The 27,671-nt window shown below is 37.4% G+C and overlaps 1 protein-coding gene across 2 annotated transcripts in view; it reads right to left on the bottom strand.

Moving 5' to 3' along the window:
• ZNF407 (zinc finger protein 407) overlaps positions 1-27,671 on the bottom strand; it is a 349,248-nt gene that overhangs the window by 87,382 nt on the left and 234,195 nt on the right. For both annotated transcript variants that reach the window (XM_074899312.1, XM_074899311.1), the window contains exon 8: positions 8,974-9,152. In XM_074899312.1, coding sequence (XP_074755413.1) covers positions 8,974-9,152 — 179 coding nt within the window. The remainder of the gene's footprint in view (positions 1-8,973; positions 9,153-27,671) is intronic.

Here is a 27,671-nt window from a genome sequence, read left to right as displayed (position 1 = left end):
TTATTGCTGAGGGCTCTTCTCACTCATGACCCAAAGTAGTAAAGTACTGAGTACACAACTAACACTTGACTCAATCCTTCCACATCTAACATTACCCACATTTGTTTCAATGCTTTTCTGATTCTGGAATTATTTGGTATTATTTGTGCCATCTTGTGTATTAACCAAATTTTGTGGAACAAGAAAATAATTATTTTGTACAATTTAAAAAAAAAAAAATTGGACAATAACTGCAAGCAAATCAAAGCAGATTTACAAATGCTAATCATTTAAGTTATTTATCAAGACTACACTCTTTCAGTGCAGGTTGTTGAGATGTTGGTAGCATCTCACAGGAAGAGAAAATTCAAGTGTCCTCTAAATAATATACAGCCACGGGGAAATAGTCCAAGAGATGGTGGCATTGTGTATGCAAAATACACTCTGCTACATGGTTATACTGAAATATAGTGCCCCAAGTTCTTGGAAGTATTGTTAGTTCAAATCTCCAAGTGATGAACTAATTCGTTCATAATTGGGATGCCACCATCGTGATATTTATAGATATTTATTATGCATATTTTCATGGAAATAATATTGATATAAAATATATTATATAATAATGACATCAAATTATTAAAATATTTCTAAAATATAAACGTCTACTTTATGTAATATAACATATAAAATATAAACCACTTATGCGTAATATATATTTTAAGTATTCACAGCACATTTTATATCAATATTTCTGTATTTTTCTTCAAGTTGTATCTCACAGTTCACATTTACTTTAATTAAAAAAAAATAATTAAGAACTTCATATTTCTTAGGACTTCAGCAGAAGTCCCCTGGATGATACACTAAGAAATCTACTCTTAAAAGAGTTTCTTCTAACAAGGAAGCAATTTAAATGTTCAGAGTATAGGACAATCCACATATAAATATCCTGAATTACTCCTGTGCATTATATACCTTTATTTTTTACTCCTTCTATAAGGTTAATTTCTTTGTGTTTGCTTGTTTGAGAAGTTTCCTTGATGACCCTGATGCCCTGTTTTTTGATGTTTGTCTCAGAATTTTAATACGTTGATATCTGAATACTAGTATTTCCCTTTATTATTTATATTTACCATATACTATTACACATATATATTTTCTAGCAGAATTAAATATTTTTCTCATTCTAGATGGCTGCCATGTCTTAAGGGCTTTCTTCTTCTTTACTTTAATATTTCAGTCTTGCTTTAAAAGTTTTATGTTAGGATATCCTATTTTTAGCACCAAATAGGCAATAATATGTCTCGTTCTTCATGAAGGATATTTTATCTATTAGTGTAATGAAATAATAGCTTGGAGTAAGATTACCTTCTTTTCATCGGTGAACCTGACATCTTTGCAGAGGCAACAGTCTTTGTGAGCACCAGCAGGGATGCAGCACGTGGCTACCAATGCAACGCAAGGAATTTGAAAAGCAGATGCCAGTCCAAGGGTGTTTTGAGAGAAGCTAAAAGGGGGGCATTAGGGTTCAATAGAAAATTTCAAAACTGATGAGGGTTTCTGTATCAGCCAGTGTGGCACAGAGCCCTGCAGCTCAGCTGATGGGTTCCCCACCTTGGAAACCAGGATGCCCCAGAGAGGAACGACAGGAAAGCAGGTGCATGCCAACACCCAGACTAAATGTTCAGATACAGGCAAAGAGATTCAAGCTCCTCAGGAGTAAAAGCTCACCCCACAAAAAATTAAGTCATCCTGTAACAAGCTGGAAGAGTTCTTCAGAAAGGATTGACGATGACTAGGAAATCCCCAGAGCAGTGGGTCATGGGCAGAAAGGCACTGAACAGAATGCAGGATTGTGACTACAAGTGCCATTGGTGCTATACACAATATGAAAGCCACTCGTCTAATGGCCTTGCAGCTTATCGCCAACTATCTGGTGAAAAATGGTGCACAACACGACAGATGTTATACCTCTACTGATCAGAGGTATTAAGAAGTGTTCCCGACTTAGGTCTAGACAATGTCTTCCTTGTCCTTTAAAACTATATTCTAAACAATTTTTCTTTAGTGAAATTCACGGCCTTCACTTACAAAATATAACAAATATTAATAGTGGCGGGTTTTGCATATTAGATGATGTAATGTTTGCATCAAAATATTTCAACACTTTCTTTTATGTTAACCAGCAGCAATACATGCTGACTATTCAGGAAAAGCAACTAAGGGACCATGAAAGAAGTTCCTAAGCTCTTCAACCGCAGCAGCAAAAGCTACATGCTAGAAAATAAGAAAAAAAAATACTTCCATGACCTCTTTTTTTCTTTTTTTTTTTTTTTTTTACTTTACTAGTTATCTGGAAAGAACCAACTCTAATACCATGACCACCTAGATAAAGATACTGGCTATGGAAGCTCTGCTAGGCATACAAAGCCTTCTAGTAGAAGACAGTTATAAAAATAATCAAATTACTTAGGTTTTAGTTTTTTTAAAACTTAGATTAATTTATCCTGAAACACAATAATATGTAGTCTACGTAGGTTTTGAGGAACCTAGCTTTCTCCTTTACAAACAGAAAATCATTTATACTAGGTTTTTATTTCAAGCACACACTAAAATTATTATTCTTCACAAAAGAGGAAAGGGAGTGTCTGCCAATCAACATGACATGCTATTGAAAGACTGGTACTAATAGCTATGACAAGAGCAAACCTGTTTGAAGCAGAGCTGCTGCTGCCTTTTTTTTTTTTTTTTTTAAAGTATACCAGCCATCAAAAACAATGTTTTATCTGACTAGAAACCCAAGCAATATTCTGCTACTGTAAAGAGCTTCTACCTGATCTGCCTGTATTTAGCAATGACAGATTTTCAATATTGTTTCAAATTACAGCATTTAAAGTATTGTATTTAAACACTGAATGACTAAAACCATAACTATTCCATGAAAAAAAGTTAAATATGCTTGAAAAAAAAAATTTTTTTTGAGGCTTTACTTAAGGTATGATTTACAAGTTTGCACAGGTACTCAACTGACTTGTACTTCCATTATTTCATTCATAAATAGCATTCACTGATTCTATATTTTTGTAGTTTGAATGCATTTATAATTTTATTTTTCCTAATCTTTTTCAACTTTATATTTTCTACTAAACAGTCAGAGGATGCAAAAGAAAATACAAGAAAAAAAAAAAAAAAAGAAAAATTTAAAAGTAGAAAAGCACTAGGATACCAGTATAATTGCTATATTATCAGGTTTTGTGTGTCCAATTCACATTCTGAATAAGTCTGCAGTTTCCACTTGGCAATACAGTTATACCTTGATAAAATCACGTAATAGATCACACCATAACTTTTAGCAATCAATTTTTTCTCTTAATAATTTGATAAATGTAGCTGTCAAGTGGGATAAAGATCACAATTTTCTTTGGGATTAACTATGTGAACTTTCAGAATTCCATTCATGAATATTGCAACTGTTATAACTGATAGGATCACAACTTTGTCCCTTGTTGATGATGTAATCATGTTGCAGGTTGCTAGTACAGCCTTGTTTCTCAAAAGCTAAAGAAACTGAAAGAGAAATGTATAGAGAGCACAGCCTCTTGAAGAGTGCACTTAAAGTCTGGAAAAATATTTTCCAAACATGCATAAAAGAGACCTTATTGTAAACTTTTCTGATTTTCACTGCTCTCTGGAAAGAACTAAAACATCTTGTAACTCTGCTGCCCTAATCTAAAAAAGAAAAAAGCAGGATGTAGGCCCAGCTTAGTGAACAGATGATTAATGGAACTGTTTTTTCATTGATTTCAGATCTCAGGAGCCTATAACACAGTAAGGGAAATGGCAACCAAAAGAGCAGAACTTATTTTAAGCAAGTGTATCTCTACTGAGGCACAAGTACTTCAGGCTCAAAGAGAGCAAGAATTTAGGGCTGATGATGGAAATGTCATGTCTATGAGAAAGAACACTTTGGGGGACCTACATGTCTCCTCAGCTATCCCTTTGCTGTCACAACACCTAAGCACTTTAGATTCACAAACACAACCCATACCAACAGGCTGTAGATTAACACCAGTTTAAGATTTAAGAGCAGAAAGGACTATTAGGTAATAGTCTGGCTTCTGGTACATCAAAGTCCCTTAAATAACAATAAGTTTTGCAGTGGACCCAGCATCCTTAGGCCCTTCTTAAACCTATCTTCCAGATGGACATCCATCCAGTCTTCTCAAGGCTCAAAGGAACAGAAGAGGGATAATATCTTCTACTAGTTGCTGCCAGAGCTCAATCAACCTCATATTTAAGTGTTTACACCTTGTTTCTCATTTCAATTTGTCTGACTATGCTTTTAGTAACTGATTTTTCTTGAGCTTTTCTCAGCTAGATTAAGAGTAGCTCATGTCTGATATTTTCTCCCTGTGAAGCAGCTCATACACTATAATCAAGTACCTATCTATCATTTTGGTCATGAATTATGTAACTCTTCACGAGCACTAAGCGTTCAATCACCATGTAGGCAGCCAACTGACAAAACACGATTGTCACGATCTTTGTTCTGTGGATGCCCAACCTCAGGCACCTATAATTTTCACGGAGACACACAAAGCTGTACTTCCAAGCATTCCCCGAAACATGTCTGTGCAGTGAAGGGAAGCAGCTCACGCTTTTAGTTTGGTCAGGATCCGTAAGAGTAAGCGATCCTCCACTCCTACTTGCAGGGCCCAGGGTGGCAGACTTTCTGACAGCATGCTGGATAACTTGAGTGCTTTGCAAACATAGCATCACTTTCAAAGAAAAAACAGACTTACCAAAGAGTACAATGAATTGATCTGCCCTCCCTGATTTTTTTAAAAGAAAAGACTTTCGAGAAAGATTTTGTATGACGGCTAATTCTAAATTAAGTAAAAGATCTCCAGATTTTCTGTTCATTGTCTTAAGCAGTTGACTGTTGTGAAGCCACTTTCAAGCAAAAGCTTTGTGACTGGAACTATGTAGGCATCGCTCCGGTTTTGCACATGGGGAAACTCAGGCAGAGAACAAGACTACTGTATCAGTGGCTCAGTAAAAAACTGGGTCATTCTGATTTCCGAGAGTAGCTCTCATTCTTGGAGATTGTGTTCACTTTTAACAGTGCAGCACAGAAATAATGATACAGAAGAAAACAGTACCATCACATAACTTGCAACATGATTATGAAAACAATAATGAGCAAACTGTTCATCTTTTCTCTGAAGAGCTTTTTGCCTTACGGCCAGCTTAGTATCCACAGAAGACTACTATGCACATAGTAAGATGCCATGGTCTCTGTAGCCATTGGAATAATGGAGATGTCAAGCCATAGATACTACGCTCTTTGGATATAAATAATGCATCATAATGGTATCATAATGTTTATAAAACAAGAGCTCCTAAATGATGAACATTTAGCTCAAACTGAAATTACCACCACCAAGTGATGCTGCTCCAAAGCAGACAGAGCAGTGAGAAAGACAGCTGGAGTACCGATCCCTTTCAAGTTCTACACAGGTATGGGCCCTTCCCCTGTCCCACTTGTCAAAGTATTCAGGCTTAGTTCAACTCACTATTGAGATGTAATATCAGCTGGAAGAAAAAAAATATCCAAGACTGTTGGAAATGATACAACTGTATACAAGAATCAATTTAAAGATTTCTTCAGCTTACTTTTGATACACCATACAGACAAGTCCACAGTGAGCAGGTCAGAAAAATTTTCTTTATCAAATAATCTAATTTCTTTTTAAAAAAATCACTAAAATGATAGGCATCAACATGATATGACAATTCACTTGTATTAATTTTCCATTTGTAATGACAAGTTTGCAAATTTACTCATTGATAACAAGAATAATATAAATAGCTTCCATTGGAACCAAATTTCCATGACTAAAATATTAACTGCAGGACTCCTGACCTTGCTAGTAAGCCCACTTCTGTTCTAGAACAGCTAAAAAATCTCTCAGTGTTTTTAGAGAAAATAAATTAATATTTTGGATAATTGACAATCACTGGATTTCTGGGGTTTTTTAAACAAAAGTTCAAGATTTGAAGAATTATAAAAATTATAGGTTAAATGCATAAATTGGTATTTGAAGTGTAATCTAGTAAATTCAGTCCATAGTTTTATGTGCAGATACATATATCTCAGTTGGTTTGTGTGCATTAAAGGCCTGATGTTCAAATGCAATACATCTTAAAAGTTAAAGACAAAAGTATTCTCTAGATTGTTACTGTTTGAAAGTATACAATGGTACTTTGTAAGATTTATAAGGAATATAGTTGTACAGTTAAATATCTTCCCCTATGACAGAGCCTATAGCAAAAACAGGAAGGAAAGACTGAAGACCTGGTTTTGTGACATTTCCACGTACCAATTCCGCACGTTATACAGGATTTCAAAGATGCAGAACAGATGCTATCCCCTATCACTTACAGTATCATCCTTATTCATGTAGAAACTAATGTGTTCTATCTTCCACCTTCCACAGCCTCTCCCTTAGAAATGCAGGTACTTCAAGCTCTTTACTGCCACTGATCCCATAAAGCAGTATAGTAGTTGCCAAAGAAAGCTAAACAGAAATTAGTATTAGAGCACCATATCATAAAGAAAGTTTGAATTAGAAATCCCAGCCACATCCTAAAGGTACCCCACAGGTCCATTCTCAGTGGGTTGTGGTGGTGGAGTTTCTGACTTGTCCTGTGAAGCAACTGGAGTGGCATCTCTTTGTCAGTGATGAGACTTACTCTATTTCTATTCTGCTCAAAGAAGCAAAGGGGCTGGCTTTCCTGTTACAAAGCAATATTAGAACACAAAAGACAGACAAATATGTTTAAGTTAAAAAAATCGATCTTGTATGACACTTTCATACTCCTAACATCCTAAAGGGTTCTATGTCATGTTGTGGATTCTCTGTGGGTGCAGCCAATGACCAATAAGTCATCAGTAACCGTGAACCAGACACAGAACAAATCTTATTTTGATAAGGGATGTTAGCCAGGGCAAAGGAGTTATCCCCTCATTCCTCTAAAAATCTTCTCTAAAAACCTTTAACTCTCAGATGTCCAGCAGTCAGAAATAGATTGAAAAGAAGAAATGAAAACCCCTTTACTTTATCTCTGATGTGAATGCACAATTATCACCTAGGTCCCACTTTAATATTGTTTCTTCCTGAAAGGAAAATACAGTATTGCCCTTTTAGCAATGGGATTATACAAGCAATATTTCAACACTTCTGTTGTACACCAATTCTGGGCTAGCCTGGTAATAATGAGGTGACAACCAGTTCTTGCTAGTACTAACACGTTCGTACAGTACCCTGTTTAGTGCAAGGGGTTTTCTACAGTGTAAGGATGAATGTATAGAAAATAGATATCGTTAGTCTACAACACATTGATGACAGTTTTCCTGTGTTGCCAAGACAAGTAAGTTGAACAGTTTTAACCACAACATGCTACAATGAGCAATTCATTTACTTAGATATAGTCTTGAACAAGCAATTTGAAAGCTTACACAGATTTTGTAATTTTGGAAACATGTTAGTGATTCTAGCAGTATTATAGCTATCTGTGTTATGTCTGTATATCTGTCTATTGGAAGCATTTTAATTTTTTATATTGTGGGATTATTGTAGTAAAAATCCAACAGTATCTGGGTTTAAGCTCTGAGTTGAATATTCGTTCACTTTAGAGAGAATTATGGTGAAATGTGATCAGTTTTCTGACCTATTTTGAAATTGGTATCCCGCCAACTGGCATTTTGTTTGCACATCCAGATATTATCCACCATATGCTGACATGACATGATGATTGGTTCCAAAATGAAGTGGAATACTTGGCAAATAGAAATATATGGTACAAATGATACGCTGCCTCCAGTCAGGAAAACAAGCAGTCATTTTGAGAAGACTGAGAGGTTTTAAAATAACTTCAGTGTACACACTGCACTGAGCTGAATGAAACCTCTCTAGGTCACAGTTTTTTACAGGTATGAGGGTCTTGAAAATTGTGAGATCAATTCCTTACAGAAGAAAATTCAAATCTGACACAGCAGTACCAACAGTAGTACTTCAATGGAAGATTAATTTGCATCTTGGGGAGAATTTGGCCCACATGGCTTCTTCCTCCTCTGGATTCCCCAACTCTTTCTTCTTGCCATCTGTTCCTTTTTCCCACTGCTCTAACTTGTCTTCCCGCCCAGTGATGTCTAAGTTATCTGCCTCTCCTGAGTTAAGATCACATTTCATTCAAGCTCTAGCCTAATTTTGTATTATTGCTCCTAACCTCTTGTTATTGAACTCTTATTTTTCTCCTAATCTGATGCTCCTGTTAAGCTTCTGCCTTCTATTCTGAACTGTAGAATGTCTAAAAAAAAAAAAAACTACCAGAAACTTGTTCCTAAACAGGAAACAGCCCATTTTTTTTACTTTTTTCTTTTAATTCCTGTTTCCAAAGCAATGCTTTGGTTTTGCATTCCTCTAGTGACTTCCATGTGTGTGCTCTCTAATGAAAAGCCTCAAAACATGTAAGTAAGTTACTGATTGATCTCTGCTATTCTATCTCTTAATGTTGAATGCTGTCTGATTTTTGTAATTACATTTTGTAATGTACAGATGTACATTAATTTGCCACTGTATTTCCTAAGGAATTTTGTTTTTCTCTTCTTGGGGAATAGGGTCTTAATACCAATGTTAAAAAAATAAACTAGGTTCAACTAGATTTCAAAATGAGGCATCTAAATAGCACACACTTCTGATGTTTATGTATTTAACTGCAAGCTTTGCTTGTGAAACATGAATGGATTTCAGTACTTGATGCATAAAATTCACCCCTTGTGAAAACTTGAAGAGGACTAAACCCATTTTAAAATCATGTTCTTCAGAATAAATGTTAATAACATAACAGCTAGCTTTCTTATTGCAATCACTTAAGCATGCTCATATAGAAAAGAGAAGAATTTGTAAGCAAAGGGAAGAATGACCTTACCAGCATGCAAGTACGCCAGATCAGGATTTTCAATGTCTGGGTGTAGTTCTTTCAAGTGGTTACGAAACTCCACAGGAATATTAGTTCCATAGTCACATTTAGGACAGTTGTACATTTTCACTCCTTCATGCTTTCCTGTATGTAAGATGTGTTTACGGATATTTTCAGCACAGTTAGACCTAAAAAGTGATGAAAAAAAGAAATGTTATATGTCAATTTATTCCCTATTAGTTGTCCAAATAAAACCTAGTGTTATAACAGAAAATGAGTAGTCATTACTCATTTTTCACAATCTGCCCAATTTTTGCATCCTCTTACGTTTTGCATAAATGTTGTCCTTTGCATAAGGCCTCCGAAAGCTGTTTCAGGTTAACTAAGAAATACATCTGAACCAGAAGCATTTAAAAGTGAACAATTTTTTACATTTGCAAAAGTCTTATGATTTTTTTTTTCTCGATAGTAGTCAGTGATGGACGGAAACTAAGCAAAAGCCTTTAACTTAGCAAAACTGAAATGCACAGATGCCTATAACACTCCCAGAGGAGCTCACATGAACCTTTCCTACACAGTTGTTAGATTCCATAGGAATGTGTGCTGTGAATTATAAGGATATTCCACCAACTCTCATCTCACCTTATGAACTGTTCCTAGAAAAGAGAATTGAGTTGTTCAACTTCATACCTTTTTGAAAATACACGCGGATTCTGATTTATATCCTAAACACAGCTTTTGTAGAAGCAGTGTAGTTTTCATGCATAAAAGTCATAATACATATACAATTAGTTTGATGGATTTCAAATAAAAGTTTTTAATTATATTTCTTAGGAAAAAAAGTGAATAAAAAAAGATTTCACATTTCTTTTATCCACAAAGAGATCCATGATATGACAGTAAGTTTTCATTTCCAGTCTTTAAAATTTTGCAGTTTCATTCCAAAATTATTTTGCATTAGAATTTCCTACTTTTTCAAAGTCTGTGATGAAGCCCATATAAAATATACTGCTTCTACATTTATTTCAATCAGAAACAACCATGATATTTATTCTTGAATCACCTTAACAGCCCGTGTACAATCTTTTTTACTTTCTTAGTACTGTACACTATTAATATTGTCAAACTAAGAATAGTAATCCAGTTTAACTGAAAAAAGTACAAACACTCAAGTGAACTATATAAATACATAATAATTCACAAATATTCAAATAAGACAACAGTAGTATTTTGAGCAGCTGTTTACCTGTTACTGTCAGAAATACCACAGTAACAGGCACCTAAAAAAAGGACCCCCAAAATAAACTGGAAGTAGCAGCTTGAAGTTCTGTTGGAGTGCTTGTCTCTCCCTTGGAGATGGTCATAGTAAAGCTGATATCTGCCTTACGGTGCTGCCAAAGCTCACCCTCTGTCATGTCCATCTGCTATATACTAGTATAATGATCAGACTCTTGAGAATGTCAGAGAAGACACTTATGTTCGCTGAAAAATATGGGAAATATTGGTCCTCAGCATCTTTCAGGATTCAGCCCTAAAAAAATTACAGCACTCATAAATGTTATTAAAATGAAACATGTGTTGGTTTTTTTTTTTAAAAAAAAAGGGTAGCGTACACTGCAATGAAAGCAGGAGACAATCTGGTAACCTTCTATCGTGGGTTACACTTTAAAAGGCAGTAGATTAAAGCAGAACATACAAATCTGAAATAAAATATCTGTGTCCTTTTAGCTCAGCCCTCATACTATGTTAAGGAAAGATATAAAACTTTTTACTTTGAAATATTTCTGTGAAATATATAAATGATCTGTGGAAACCTATGTAAGAGTTGTGAAGAAAACCCAGCCTGTTCAAGTCATAAAAGGCCCGTTCTGTCTCCTTTGATTTGTGAATTTGCTCCAACCACTTTAAACGGAGCAATCCCAAAGTCTCATTTATGCAGTCGTCGGTAAAAATCTGTGACTAAACACACCAACATACTGATATATTCATGGAAAATAAAAATTTTAAAAAACATACTTTTTCATGTGATGAGACCAGAAAGGCTTAATCAGAAATGAGGAGTATGAGATCACAAGGCATTACAAATGGCCTCACGTATTAGGTTGCAACGCAGCAATTGCAATCATAAAGTAAACCATGAAGGTAACAACTGGCAAACCCGAGCACTGTTGAAGTCAAGTAGTACCTTTAAATATGACATGACAACAATGTACTGCATATAAAATGTTTTTGTTAATTATTCAGTGTGCTTTGAACGTCTGTTCTATTAGAAGTCTTCTTCTGAGTACTGTACAGGTATGTTATTATATATCTGATGCAAAAAATGCTCACCAAAACTGTGCATACTTACATCACTTCATCTCATATGAGTAAACATAGGGGTCTGCAATTTTAAACTACACTGTTTTTTCATTAAAGCTATGTTATGGTAAGCATCTACAATACTAGTGTTGTAATAGTGATGATAGTTAAGCATTTGACAGGCTTTGTGTTATAAAATTTATTTCCAGGAGATTGTAAACTTTGAGATAAAGATTCTCTTTGTTCTGAAATTTTTCAGCTTAGAGCCCAGCCCAAAAGAAACCGAGCAAAATCTGTTTTTTGAGTTCCACTCTGAATTACAGCCACAAACAAATAAATGCAGCTTTTGAAAGGCTAGCCTGTGTTCCAGTAAGGCTATATCAGAGGTTTCTAAGTTAAATTACCATTACCATTTCTTAATGTGAGCATGCTTTCATCCTTATGATCCACTTTCCATTTTGAAAATCAAATGTATATATTTCTGGCAATTTTTCTATGCTCTGCAATAACAGGAAGACTTCATTAGTCTAAAGCTATAGTCTATGGGTTCATATTCAGTGCTGATGCAGAGAAACACAACAGAAATTTTGTTTTTATTGCATGTCTTCCAGTGGGTCTTCTTCTTAGATGTAAAGAAGGGTTTGAGACTCTATGCAAATCCCACAACAGTTCTATGAAAGGGAAGTAGAAGGCCTGTTTCAGTGTTTTCAGTGTCCTGTCAGTGCTATACATGGTGAAAGAGGAGATGGAACATGTTACTAAGGCATGTTGCAAATGAAGAGGAAATGTGAGGAGCTGAAAAGCTCCGTCCATACTTTCCGCGCAACAAGCCTGTATGACCTCCTCCATCAAAGACTGATATATTGGGACTTTCCACTGTACACATCCAGGAGAGCCCCCACATTTCTGTAAATGACAATGCTGTGAAGTAAAGGAGACGGATGGCAAGTTTCTCCTCAGAAATGCAGCTGCTGCTTAAGACAAAAGTAAAATCTGTTTTGGTTGAAGATAAAAAAGGGCTTTTATCTCTAATGTTCATCTCACAGTGATGTGTTCACATTGCTGTTGTAACTCCACATTTCATGTTGCCATTAGAAGTCCATTCTTACTAACCAGTTACCTGTCTTTTGCTGCTCTCAATAGATTAAAGGTTGCTGCATATCATAAACTGGAAATGACTTGTCAGTTGCAAAACTGTACTTTAGTCATTGAATGGTTGAGGTTGGAAGGGATCTCTGGAGGTCATCTGGTCCAACACTCAAGCAGGGCCACCCAAGGTCAGTTGCCCTGGACCATTTTCAGGCAGCTTCTGATTATCTCCAAGTATGAAGACTCCCCAGCCTCCCTGGGCAACCTGTGCCAGTGCTTAATCGCTCTCACGGTGAAAAAGTGTTTCCTGATGTTCAGAGGGAACCTCCTTTGTTTCAATTTGTTCCCATTGCCTCTTGTCCTGTCACTAGGCACCACTGAAATAGAGCCTGGCTCCGCCTTCTTTCACCCTCCCTTCAGGTATTTGTGTACATTGATGACATCCCCCCTGAGTCTCTTCTCCAGGCTGAACAGTCCCAGCTCTCTCAGTCTCTTCTTACTTGAGAGAGATGCTCCAGCGCCTTCATCATCTTAGTGCCCCCTTGTCTGGACTCTCTTAAATATGTCCATGTCTCTCTTGTACTAGGGAGACTAGAACTGGTCATAGTGCTCCCAGTGTGGCCTCACCAGTCCTGAGCAGAGGAGAAGGACCACCTCCCTTGACCTACTGCCAGCAATCCTCCTAATGCAGCCCTGGATACAGTTAGCTTGCTTTGCCGCAAGGGCATGTTGGTGGTCCATGCTCAACTTGGTGTCTACCAGGAACCCAGGTCCATTTCTGCAGAGCTGCTTTCTAGTTGGGTGGCTCCCAGCAAATATTGGTGCCTGGGGTTGTTCCTCCTCATGTGCAGGACTTGGCACTTCATCTTATTGAATTATATGAGGTTCCTGTCAGCCCATTCCTCCAGCCCACTGAGGTCCCTCTGGAAGCCAGTACAACCCTCTCTGGTGTATCAGCCACCCCTTCCAGTTTTGTGTCATATGCAAACTCGCTGAGGGTGAACTCTGCCCCATCACCCAGATCATTAATGAAGATGTTGCAAAGGATTGGACCCAATACTGACCCCTGGGGCCACTGATCACCACCCTCTGGGCCAAGCTGTTCAACATGAACAACGCATCCAAAAAAAGATTTAAGTTATTTTTGATGTCATTGTCACTTTGTAAGCAAATCTCAGAAAACTGATAACCACCTAGATAGAAACAGGATACCACAGCAAAGAAAGCTGGGTAGGTATTACAACAGTGAATAACACTCAGCTTTCAACAGACACCTCCAGTGGCACCGTACCACGATGAGGCTCAAAGTGTCTCCACAAAGGGACCTAAAGCAAACTTTCCTATTCCAAGGATGAGAACCAAACAGTTTATTCAAGCTTTCAGTGGTGACTGTGCTTGCACTGGCATCATTCATAGAGTGATAAGGAAGCCCAATGCCACATGCTCTTGTCTGCTTCTTCGCAGCACTGATCCTCTTTGCTGTGAGAGTGGAATAAAGTGGAAGGTTAAGAGTAGCATAAAATGCCTGACATTTTATCAGCGTGAGAAGCTGTTGCTTTTGTTTGTCTTCCCTCTTCCATTGCCTCTCTCCTATCCTTTTATATATATCTTTATATATCTATCAGTTTTGTTACCAAAAAATAGGGCATTGCGCTAAGAGTAAGAAACAGTGTGCCTGGTCTACAGAACAGTGGGAAAATACACTTTCCGAGTGCACAGGGCAAAAGTTATCATAACTGCCTTCTTCCTAAACCAGAAAATACTATTGTTCCTCTAGCCCCTAAAAGAAGTATAAGTCTGCCCCTATGAAGACATTTTCTCAGTTGCACTGGCAATCTATAATGTGACACTGACCAGGTTCCTCAGCAAAAGTAGGCCTACCCTATTGAAAACAGCAGCACTGTTTGGGGTTCTGGGATGGCAGAGCACAGGTGTGCACTTTGCAGAAGGCAGAGATGGGAATTCAAGGTCAGCAGCAGGGAAACACAAGTGGAACAATGAGTCTTGGAGCAAATTTGTGCCAGGTGGGGAATTGTCAGCCTGAAGGTCCCCACAGTAAGTGCTGTTTGTGGTCATTACTTCCCCATCATCTCTCTCTTCTCTCCCACCTTTCAGGGCTCAGCCAGGCAGCCTCACCAGCAAGCAGTACAAGCTGCATGAGGGCAGGGAGTTGGGCAGCCCTTCCCCATGAAGAGGGGCTCAGCCCCAGCTTCGCGGCTGGACGCAGGGGGCTGTGCTCTGCCCTCCTCCCAGCCAGCAGTGCTGCTTTAAGCAGCCCATGTAAACCCCCAAATTCAGTAGCTAACTGCAGGGCTATGGCTGCCCAGTGACAGAGCTATTTACTGTCCTCATCTCTTACGTGGCATTTTGCATAAAAATTGTGAAGTAAGAGAAATTAACAAAATATCTTCTGTTAATCCTAAATTTGCCCATGCAGAATAGGAATGCTACTGTATTTTCTAGGGGTTTTGTACATGAGAAGACATTAGCATTGTATTCAACAGTTAAATGAAATATAGCAGGAAGCAACCTATTTTTATTAAGATGTTTTACTAATAAGGAACTGAAATTAGAACACTCTTCCATTATGCAGTGCCTGACATTTTCAGAAAGTTGCTTACTGCAAGACATGAAAATGGAAGGTTTCAGAGGTGCAAATGAGGCAAAATGTTAATTATCTAGCCCACCAAGTTTTAAGAATTTTAGCACCTTGTAGGGCTCTTATTTGCACAAAATAAACCTTTTTCAAAAGGTTTTCTCCAGGACATTAGGTACAAACACCTTCTTTCTGCAGAGAAATGCATATGACCTAAAGGACTTATGGCAGCTCCATGGATATCACTATTTACAACATAAAAACAAACGCAGTGATACAGCCAACTGATTGAAAACATTTCTATTTTTCCCCTGTTCTTCAGTATGAATCAAATACACTCTCATATGGAGAGCACTCTGAAGGTCTTCTGCACTGTTTATACCTCACTATGCAACCTTCAAGAAGTACACAGAAAGTGCAGTATTTTGATTGAAAAATAGTAAAGTCCCCAGATACTTTCTTCCAGAAATAAAAGCAGTTATGATGAAAGAAAACTTCTCATGAAAGCAACATGTATCATCACAGATTCTTAACCTCAGTTATTCACCAAAAATTTGAAGGTGTTTCTTTCAGAGAAAATGCCATCTTAACTTGGAAAGCTATCTTTAAATCAAAACCGAAATAATGTAATTACACTAGAAAAGGAGAGCCATAGATTTTTAGACATGCAAAGTCATATGGAACATTTAGCTGGACCTCACGGATAGCGCATTTCATAAAAAGTTTGCCCAGTGATTCCTTCCTCAAACCCTAAAGTCTTTTTGGTACTAAAACATGATTTTCAGAGACACACCGAAATCTGATAGAAAGCAACAGGAATGTATTGGAATCATAAGCAAATTACTCTATATTTGATCACTCTCACTTTTACAAACTGTCCTATTTCTTATACTCCTGCATCCAGCTAACAGAGTGCTACATTTCAACACATCTTGCTCAGCTGAAGAATCCTCTGCTACCTGGACCTCTAGTGGATGAACTAGAGACACCCAGTTCCTTTCATCTTACTTTGGGAAACCATCAGATTCTTCCTAAATGCTTTTCAATGGTAAAAACTGTTTTAAGCTTTGAATACTAGAGCACATTTCAGTGCTGCATACATGGATGCCACAACTTTCCCTGTGCTCAGCGCTTTCCAGTTCCAGACAGGAGTTCTGAGAGCTCCTGGACACTCCTCAAAGGACCAAGACCTTCTGTTCACTCATTTAAATGCAGGGACCTTTCAGGGTTTTTTTCAGTATTACTGCTTCCCAAAATACAACCCTTCTAGCCTGCCTTTATTTCTTACTTGCATTAAACTGTATGAAAACTAGCATTCAGTAGAGTGATGGTAAACAACCTAATGGGCAATGTTTTCTTGACAGGAAAGAAACAAATACCTCAATCTGTGGTAATTACATTATACAAACAGGCTTATTCAATCAAAATGTTCACAATGACAGTCACTCTGCCCAACTTCTACTAAGCAAAAACCCAGACAAACAAACCAGTCAAAAATTCTTCCCGGCATACTCAAGAATTATCTACATTTCTGTTTTTAAAATAAAACAAACTGATTGCCAGTTTACGCAAACTAGCTACAACATTATACACAATCTGCATATACCACTGACATTCAGTTCAAATCATAATTTTTAAAATTAAAGTATTGGCTTACCTCCTCAGTGCTACAGGTCAATAGAGTATTGAACAAGAAATAATAAAAAAATATCAAAACATCATGGCAAAAATACATTCTGAAGTATATTGAAACTAACATTAAAAACCTGTAATTATACATTAACACCCATATATAACATACATATATATATATATATATATATGAGAATGGTGGTACTTTTTCTCAGTCATCTTATTACTGGCATGCACCTGGGTCACTTTTCCTTGCTCTTTTCCTTTAAAACCAAAAAATCTAGCTTTATTTAGGTTTTAAATGACTGGGGAAACAATCACATGAATACAAGTGCTAGCACTCCACAACCAACCTCAATTATCAAGTGACTCATGATACTATTGCCAGAATTAGCAGCACACTGCTCCATGGGAACTCAGAAGGTCAGCTACAACGTACCCAGTGCCAGCTCAGTTCTGCCTGTGTCACTGCTGGCAAACATCTCCCTATGCTGTTCATAAAGACCTCTGGTGGACAGTGGCAACAAACTCCTGGGGGACAGCAATGTCTTTACCACTGTAGCCGTTTCTGCAGTGGTTGTTTGCCCACAGCTGATGCTTTTCAACCATACCAAGATAAGCTGACTGAAATACACATTCACAGTATCATAAAATGCATGCCTGACAATCTGGTGACCGCGTGTATTGCCGTGTTATACATGTACTGCTATGTATTGCATGCATTGCCAATCATAAAATATGAAGTAGCCATAAAAGAGAGTACACTACATTTACATGTTTTGAAGAGATTTTATGTTACAGTCAGTTTCACAAAGAAAATAATAAAAATGTATTTGGGATTTATTCTGACAGTATTATAGTAACACCCAGGGATAATAATCGTAATGTTTTCTGTTTTTCTACATTTATAGCTTTGCATTTTTTTCTGTAATGATCTATTTGTTATGACATACAGTATGTGTGACAGATGTCCTATGCTGGCTGCTAAAAAGTAGCAGAGCCCTGTAGGAAAGCAGCAAAAACTTGTATGTCAGCACTGAAAATGATGGAAGATTGATAATTACCGATTGTGTCTCAGCTCCATTCAGCAGACTAGCATGTCCAAATTATAATCTGGCCACAGATCTTCTGTTATATTTACAATGTATTGGAATAAAAATTCCCAATTTCAAATAATTGATCGTTACAAACATGTGTGATACAAGGAGTTCATAGTCAAAATGCATGCTTTTAAAGGCAAAATCAGGGTAATTAGAGATTCTGAAGTGAAATAAGAAGTGATGTACTCTAGTCTTGTTTACCTCTGAGGAATCTGTAAAGATGGTTACACTATACAGTGCTGCACAGTGAATAACCACTAAAGTATAAAACCAGGTCTGGCATCTAGATCTATTAATGAATTTTCAGTCAGATTATCTTCCTGAAAAAAAAGTTTCGTTCACAACACACTTCACAACAGAAAGAAAACCTGATTTTTGCAGGAAAAAAAAAAATAAATCTCTGCTTCCAAGGAAATAATGGCTTCTTGCTTTAAATGCATCAATTAATTCTGCTTTCTAAAGGAAAAGAAAGAAAGAGGAACCTTTTGGACAGAAACCTGCAAATTATGCCCAAGCTACTAGTCTTGGGAGGAGCAGGTGGAAAGGCAGGGAGATGTGCCTCGGGTTTCGACCTGTATTGTGGTCCCCACTGGCCCAGAGGTGCCGTGCAGAGCTGGGCTGCTCAGCTTCTGAGTCTGCCCAAGTAGCTCTTTGGGAGAGTGCCTCAGCTTCTCCTTCTACTAACTGGAAAAGAAAAAAAAGGCAAAAGCAAAAAACCACAATTTTTCACAGGACTGATCTGCTACTGAAAACTCTTCATAACATTTGCTAGAACTCTGGCTTCTGCCTCGCTGCAGGCAGAGTGGGCTCTGTAATGGCCTGGCTCAAGGGCCCTCTGGATTCACCTGCCTGCAGCGTGAGGGATGCAGAGGTCTGCTGTGCACAGTGCACTGCTGCATCGTGTCAGCCAAGGTTTAAGTGGCAGAAATAGCAGGTGGAGTTCATCTATTTCACAGTAACTGAGAATAATCACTCCATTGTTCATGGGCTTCCTCCCCCCGCCTTTCCTTTCTTGTTGGAGCAGATGGCATAAAAGAGAAGTTGGTCTGAGAAACAGCATCTCTGCAGTGGTGTAAGGATGAAGACCGGGCTTTAAGTATCATAGGCCCTGATTTAGCAAGGTACTTACGTACTTGTGCAGCTTAAGTACAAGCAGCCCCATTGACTTCAAAAGAATGACTCACAAGCTTAAATTTATGTACATGATCAAATACCTTGCTGAAATGAGGCCATGGAAAACATTCATTTTTTAAAAAAGCTAGGATGAATTTAATTGAAGACACACATTTCCTTTCAACATCAATTTTTTCCCTATTGTACTTCTTTTAATGACCACATAAAGTAACCGAACAATTCTGTAGAATCTGTTTGTATATCCTCAGGAACCCATAAAGTATTTTCACAAATATAAAAGTGCAGATGGAGCCTAAGAAAGGGTGTGGAATCTATAAGCTGCACAAGATAAAACTAGACTCCTAATGTTGCCGGAGTCAGAAATGATAGCAACAAACCCTAAAGGCTGCCTGTCAATCTCAGATGCAGATGGTACTCCTTCCAACTGGCCTTTGTGTCAGTTCCTTCAGCCATTTTAGTGACAACACAGGTCCCTAGAGGGCAGATCCTGTTGCTTTGCAGCCTGGATTCATACCCAGGGCACTGCGGTCTGTACGATCTCTGCTCAAAGTAGGTTTTTTTTAATGCTAATACACTGCTTCTTCTTGCCCTATCCCAGCCCCAACCCCTCATGCAAAAAAAGAGATGGGCATTTTCTTCCCATTTCAAATGTTCCAATTTATCAATGTTAGAAGCATTAATTGTCTGAAAGATTCACTTTTGTTATGCATGCCAAATGTATATATAAAATCCCTGCTAATAAAATTTGCAGGTGACACTGTAATTGGTAGCATGATTAATAATCATGACACTGCAGTCATACAGAGCAGTTTCACAAGCTAGGCCCATTCAATCAAGACACGTACACATACAACTACACGTTAGATCTCCCACCTTTGCACAATGCAGGCAAGTAACTTACAGAATGCGAGAACACTATGAAAAGCTGTGACGTTGAAAATGACTTAGGGATTAGTGGACTAGCGGTTTAATGTGAGCTTCCAGTACGATGCTATAAGCAGAAAGGTCCCATGTCACCTTTAGATGTATAAGCAAGGAAGTAGCAAGCAAATGAAAGGATGTCATGTTATTTTCATGACACTGGAGAAACTAATTCTAGAATATCTACTTCCCCTATTACTGCCTACATTTTAAAAAGGAAACAAACAGCCACAACAGGATTGTAAATAGAAATACAAGTTAAGGGGAAAAAAACTCCAAAACACTTCAAGAAAAACTCTGTTTTGCTTACTACACTTGAGCTTGGAGCATGAGTAACTTAACAGGGAATAAATGTGTGATTAAGGGACACCTTAACTTAGAGAAAACTTGTAATAAAACCAAAAACAATGACTACAAGTTACAGCCAAATTCAAATGGGAAATAAAGCACAATTTCTTCAACACTTACAGCAATTAACCTTTCACTCAAGGGGAGTGGGTTCTCCAACTTTGGACATTTTCAGATCAAATGTGAATGTCTTTCCAGATAATAAAATTTAGTCAAACGCAAGAGGCTCAATACAGAGCAAACTGGAAAAAAACTGCAGTTTGTTTTATGCAGAAGGTCAGACTAGCTGAGCTTAAGGCTCTTCCTGGGCTCTAAGTCTAGAAGAAGTACAGTTTAAGCCTGAAAAATGTCATTGTGAGGTCAGACACTTATTGTGTTTCCATGATGTCATGGAAATTTGTTCAGTCTGCAAATTAAAATATATTCTTCCTGGCTGTCAATACTGTAAAACCATCTTAGGTTCTGAAAGTCAAATTTGGTTCTTTAGTTGGAGGTATGATTGATTATCCGATCTAAAATCTGCCTTGAAAGTATATATTGGAGAAACATCATTCTCTTCAGATTATGTCCTCATAATGCCATTGTCTGCACAAATATAAGTAAATGCAGCATTTGGCTCTGTACTTTGAGCTTACTTCAGAGTCATCATTCACCCCAGGAGAACTGGTTTTAAGAGTAGGGAGCAAGCAAAACTTAATTTTTGTTCCTACAAGAGTACATTTGCCTACAAGGACGCCCTGCTGCTCAGTAAGAAATGGCAGTTTTCATGTAGCTAGATTTTCACAGTAAACCTACACATCAAGTTCAATGTGCTGTGCATTTCACCAAGAAATACTGAAATGGAATACTGTTGAATGCAAGTACTGAATTATGTATTTGACTTATCTAGCATACCTAGTGCATTTATACAGAACAAAATGTATAACACAGTTTCTAGCACGTCTACTTTAGACTTAGATTAGTCCCAGATAAGCTGTCTTGTAAAAGTATTAACTTAAAATTGGACCACCCAGAACAGATAAATTATTACTGTTCTTTCAACTATACACAATTATGTCTAAATATTAGACACAGTATTTTAACTAGATGAGAAATCAGGGCAACACTGCAAATCTACTGGTTGAGAAGAACAGGAACTGCCTGAGTGGTATTGCTTTAAAAAGCTGATCTAGTACCCAAGAAGAAAAAAAATTAAACACCAGGGAAAAGCCTTCTGAATGCCAATGAAATTCTGTCATATTGAGGAATTTTATAGACCAATGCCAAATAAATTAGCCTATGATCATGTATGCAAATGTTCTGTCTCAAAGAAAAAAAAAAAAAAAACAACATAAAAATAACCCCCATCATATTACATGAAAATAAACTTCTTTCATTTAGTATACATGGTGTTATGGATCTGCCTTTTTTCCCCACAGAGGGTTAACATGAAAAGAAGGAAAAATGGTAAAATATGAAACTTGTTCTTTGGCTTCATCTTTCACATTCCTGTATCATACTATAGTAGAAACTAATGAACTTGCTCATCTTCGAAAACCCTTTTGCATGCTTCTTCCTTCACCCTTAACTCTGATCCTTGCAGATCTTCCCTTATGTGTGTGCCAATTTTACTGGTATAATATGTGCACTTTTATTAGTTGTGTTCTGATGATTTCTACTGAGAGATACTTAAAGCTTATACAAGTCAAAAACTATTTTATCACTTCTGAGGAAAACTAATAGGGCAGAGTCACTGAATGATAAGAGAGAGAGACCACTGAATTTATTTAATAATCCATGTCCATTTCACAAAAATGGCCTGTGTAATCCTTTTAAAAATAATAACCTGTTCATTTCAGACCTTGCACAATGCTTCTCTTTGTCCCTTGTAAGTCTCTCAAATGTCTTATTTTAAAGGAATATATAGTACTCCCGGAAGACATTTTCCCATTTCTATTCTCTTCAACTCCTGTGAGCCCTTGTTCTGTGTGATAAGGCAATCTCCTTCGGGATCTGAGCTGTGTAGTTTCGCACCACGAGTGACAAGGACTCGACTTGAATAACTGCTGTGCGCAGGTTGTAATTATGTCAGCTGGAGTGTTGAACAAGGGGACTGATTAATGTGAGCCCCAGCCCAGGCACAGTCCCTATCAAAACCTTCGTGCAGGCCAGCAGTGGGGATGGGTTAAAGCAGAAAGACAAAACATGCTGTATCGTCCATGATAGATGAATTGCTCCAACAGTCTTCAGGCAGATGTTCCAGGACAGTATAATATACAATTACTCTGCCTTATCACCTTCCCAGGGACAATAAAGCTTCCTCCTTCTATAGCTCATGTGAGTGAAGGCAAAATTAGTTTTACTTTTACAACACTGACTCACTTATCATGTTGCCTTGATTGTGCTTTTACAGCTAAAGAAAACATATATTCCACTCTTAAACTAAAAAAAAAAACCCACCAAAAAAACCCCTGCACTCCTCACCTTTTACATAAAACCAAATGATTCCTGTGAATCTATTTTGCATCACAGTAATATAGTTCTTAAAGGGCTAATTCAGTACATTATTCTAGGAAACACAACTAACTTTAGAACAACTGGACCTATTCATACGCTTAATGTTATATGTATGTATAGAAAGGTACATTACTGAATCAAGTTAGAATGCATAGATAATAAAAACCACATACGTTTTGTACAAAAGATGTCTATGTGAATAACATGCCCTTAGTGACTATTTTAACTAAGCACTCATTCTAAAAATACCACAGTACTCTTGTAAAACAATTCTTTGAGGTCATTAAACCACATACCTCTTTAAAGGCCACAAGAGTTTACAGTACAACTATTATAAATAATACAAGTATTTTCCTAAAAGTAAACATAAATTAAGTAAATAATAGAAATTTAGGAAGAAAACTCTCTCTCTCTCTCTCTCTCTCTATATATATATATATATATGTATTTGTCTTTTTGTTATCAGATGCATAAAGAATTTGTTTTGATTCTGCAATGGAAGTAGTCTGTATGTTCCAGGGCTATTTCCAAGAGTTTACAGAACAGCAGCTTACTAACATGAAGTGAATAGCACGAGAAGAATATAGTTCATAATATCCTGATATCGTTTTTTTCTAAATATTATATGGTTATAGACCAAGAAGCTGTGCTTTAAAGAAAAGACTCTAAATAGTTCCACTTGCATTCCAAGATGCATTGCTTCCAGTACTACCTTTTTCTTCTGTAACGACATGATCTCAAAAAGCAAAACAAAGCAAAGAATGCACACAGAAAAGCATTTAGAGACACACATATTTGAAAGTCGGGTTAAAAACAACACCAGACTAAAACAGCCAAGGCTGATCCTAACAACACTTAACACTACACATGTATTTGAAAAATTCTATTTATATGTATTTAGTTCTCGTGAAAGGTATTGGATTACTAGTTCTAGAATTGAGAGATGGGATTTTCTAAGGAAACTATGGGAATTAGGCACTGACACTGCACTTCAACTGAATGCAGGCTCCCAGCTGTTCAGCTTCTCTGAGGTCTTTGTCATTAAACAGGATCACAGTCTTGGCAACAGTAAAGTTTTACCATAAGGGTACAGGCCTTCCTATACTCCTATGGTGAAATGCAATCCTATGTTTGTGATGCAGAAACTGGCTCCAATAAAGCTGGTATGTTCCCACTGCACGGTGTATTGACTTTAGAGGATAGCACAACAGAATGACGTTACGTCACTCACTGCATGGCCAAACAAACAGAAAAATCATCTTGAACTCAGAAAAATTACAATCTAATCATTGAAAAGGATACGATAATCAGAAAATAAGCAAGAAGAGTAGTGATAGGTTTGGGAGGCAGGGCATCAGTAAAACTGGGTAGAAATAAGCTTCTGTCTCATTTAGGTGCACTGTTGGGCATGCCAGTACTAAAAGGAAACTTAGGCTCTCCTCCATAACCATTCAAATTCCCAATAAAACTAGTGGAGATAAAAAAAAACTAATGGAGGTCTCATGATCTGCTTAAATTAGGTGTTTATTTTTTCTAAAGAAAGTGTAGGTAGCCAATATGAAATATCAAAAGCTCTCATCTGCTCAGGAAAAGGAAACACTGGTGTCCCTAACTTTCTAGAAATTAAGGCACTATTCTAGGAAGTAGATGTCCTGAGTTTTAAGCTTCCCTTATCTTGAGGAAGGCTGAATCCTGTTCTCCCGTGTCCCAGGAAAGTGTATTTAGCTGTCATAAAATAACCTGCACATACCCTTTCTTCTTGAAACTCTTCCAACGGAAGAGTTGCCAGGAGCCAAAAGCAGATCTAATCCCTGTTTTCTAAATTGTTTTTCTGTTTTCAGTTATGTTCCCCATATAACTTTCCTACAAAATCTAAACAAACAAGCTCCCAACCCCCTATTCTGTGTCCTCATCTGAGAATCCTAAACAATAACTAGAATCAGGTTGTGGACAGCACTGCCATTATTAATTAAATGAATCCTGACTCATCTAATATTCAGACCTCTAAAAAACACATAAGAACACAGGAATAGGAACCTGTTAACGTAAAAGGTATACCAACAGTCTTGAGGCAGAGACACCCATCTCCCCAGGACAGACATTTCTGAGCATGCCTTATGATTTCACTTAGGTTGTGCAAGAAATTGCAAACTCAGTAGAGAGGGAACTGAAAAACAGAAACTCCTAAAGGAGTAGCTGCTTTTGGATTTAGATGGGTTTTGGCATGATTTACGGGATTGGGATCCTCTCTGCAAAGCTGAATACAAACTTGAAGTATCTGGGTACTTGATGCCACAATCTATTGGCCTAGTTTAACTTTTTTACTGTTTAGGATAGAAAGTCTTGTGGAAGGTGTTGCCTACTTCCTGGTTTTCCATTTCTCTCTTAAGAAGCAAGTACTTCATGACAGGCAGGGAATTGTCACTTCACTGAGGACATGGAGGTGACCTGATTAACATCAGTGGGGCCAGGACTTTATCCACTGTCTTCATTTTTCTTATAGTATTGACCCCATGACAATACACACTATCCAGCCAGTGAGGGCTGACTCCCAGTCGAGCTATGGAGTAGAGATGTTTAGATGAAGAGGGGCTTAGTTATAATCCTTTCTGTTACAGTACTCCTGCCATGCTACTAGTGAACTGAAACTAAAAATGGGCACTTCAGAGCAGGAAAAGAAAATAAAGATTCTCTTGATATTACGTTGTACTCTTCTGAGGGAAGAGAGATCCAAACATAAAGAAAGAAGCCAAGAACAGATGCAGGTGGACAAGAACTCAGCTAGAACAAACAAAAGCTATATTTGCCTTTCAGAATACACTTTTGCAACCTAGAGCACTAACAGAGCTAGCGTCACCCAAAAGTCTACACTCATCTCTCACCTCTTGCACCACCACCAGGCAACACACAGCAGTTCCTAAAACCTGCACTCACTGGCTGAAGCTGATTACCTGACTTGATGTTGTTGCATTTATTTAAATAGAATGGGTAGCAGCCACTTGCTCTGCCCTTGCAAGGGCTCAGATTTAAGTCTTCCCTTTATGGTCTGACACAGACTTGAACAAATCTGGTACATAATCCTTTGTCGTTGAAATCTTTCTTCAACTTGAAAGTATTTTTATTGCTCCTCAAAATGCCTACATTTTAGCATACGAAAATCAATCAGCTAAATACCGTATAAGATGACTGTGCTATAATTCATTAGTGCTGATCAAAATCTAAAAGGCTTAATAATTAAAATTCAAATTAAAATGTGATGAAAGTCACATTTAGTCACCTAAATGAAGAGGCTGAATTCTAAATAGGTACAGAACCACTGGACCCCATGTGAGATGAGAATTTGTGGATGCTCAACATCATAAAATCATGTAAAAAGAACTTAGCATTTGTTCAAACTTTGATTCTTATCTAGACCTATGCATTATGTGACAGTTCATCAGTAAATGACCTAAAGAAAACAGAAGAATGCCGAAGAAAGCACTTGTGATTTTTTTCTCTCCTCATCCACCTCTTTCAGGAAAGATGTCGGAACTTAAATTATCTCAGCAACTACAATGGGGTGTCAGTTTTGACTGAAACTGGCCAACAGCTTAAAAAGTTATTAAAGAAACTGACAGAAGATGGATGGATGGGCTGGTGCAAGTCTCAGAATAAGTTAGGGACATCAGGCTAAAAATCAATCTTCGTCAACTGATTTATAAAAATAGCCTTTTTGAACTAAAGACACATCTCTTTCCTGAAGAGAAAACAAATTACTAATTTTTTATATATATTAAAATACCCGTAGCAGATTATCTCCAAAATTTGCTAATGGAAAAGGCTCTCTGTATTTTACCAAGAGCTTGTTAACAAAAAGATGAGTGAAAAATCATCAGAACTTAAGAATTCATTTTGATACTCACAATACCTTCTACAACTTCAAAATGATTTTAAGTCTAGATTGCCCTGTAGACTGCATGCAAAATTTCAACAGAATGTTTTGAGGAAGCTCAGTATGGGAAGATGTTCCACATGGGATTTCTAGCAGAACAAATTACATCCTCGACTACAGTTTTTAGAGAGAATCCATAAGTATCTTGAACAGGGGATTGAAGGAGACTGCACTGAAGTTCTAAATACTATATAGTTTAAGGGGTACCAGCAATATGACAACAGACTAGTAGGGTGATGTTCAAGCAGTTCATAATGTCACTAGAACCACTTGATGTATTTATAGGATTATAACACAAATAATTTTACAGTATAATGAACTGCAGAGTTTCTAGTTGTGTGTTTTTTAAATAATAACATCGCTAAAAATATGAAAAGATAGCAATACTGAAGAACATCAGAAGTGTTACTTTAAAGTAGTATTTAAAAATATGCATATATGCGTGTATAGACCTATATTCTAGGAAACATGGTGAGCTGGGCAATTTGCCTAAGTGGAAGTTAAAACAAATACTGGAGGTCAGCTGGCCTGAGGTCCACAGCAACTTGCAGCTGTGCTACCAACCCTGGGAGCACCAGGGAGATCTGGGCAGTCTTTGAGAGTCAAAAGTCACTTCGCAACCTCCTCTTTACTTCAGGAAGAATAATCAGTTTGCTCTCAGGCTATGAAGAGCAGCAGCTATTTCCTATCCCTCTCAACTCCCATTACCTCCCTATTTCAGTTTATTTACAGGAGGTGGGGAAATATTGAGGAATGTCTCCGCTCCAATCCCCGCCACTCACAGGGGTGGAAGAGAGGAGAACAGCGTTACACCAGCTTGTTTCCTCCAGCACACTAATCCTCAGTATGTATAATCTTTGAGGGGAAGATGAGGAGTGCTGTACAGACCTTATCTTTTCTCTGAGGATGTAAAATGAAAAGTAATAGCTTTCACCCAAGGCATACAAGAATGCAGAACAACCTTTTTCATATACATTTTGGATTCTGCTTTTTTCCCTTAATTATTTTTCCATTACTAAAAGAACACATCTAAAAATCATTAAAGCACAAAATTCAGGTATATGTAGTATGCAATAGATTAAAGACAAAAGCTAAACAAGCCAACATAATATAATAATTGGATGAATGCTACTACCACCACTCTTGCTTTTTTACTAGA

Source organism: Athene noctua, chromosome 2 (genome assembly GCF_965140245.1).
Source record: "Athene noctua chromosome 2, bAthNoc1.hap1.1, whole genome shotgun sequence".
NCBI classification, from domain to species: Eukaryota; Metazoa; Chordata; class Aves; order Strigiformes; family Strigidae; genus Athene; species Athene noctua.
This window is presented reverse-complemented; position numbering and strand designations above follow the sequence as displayed.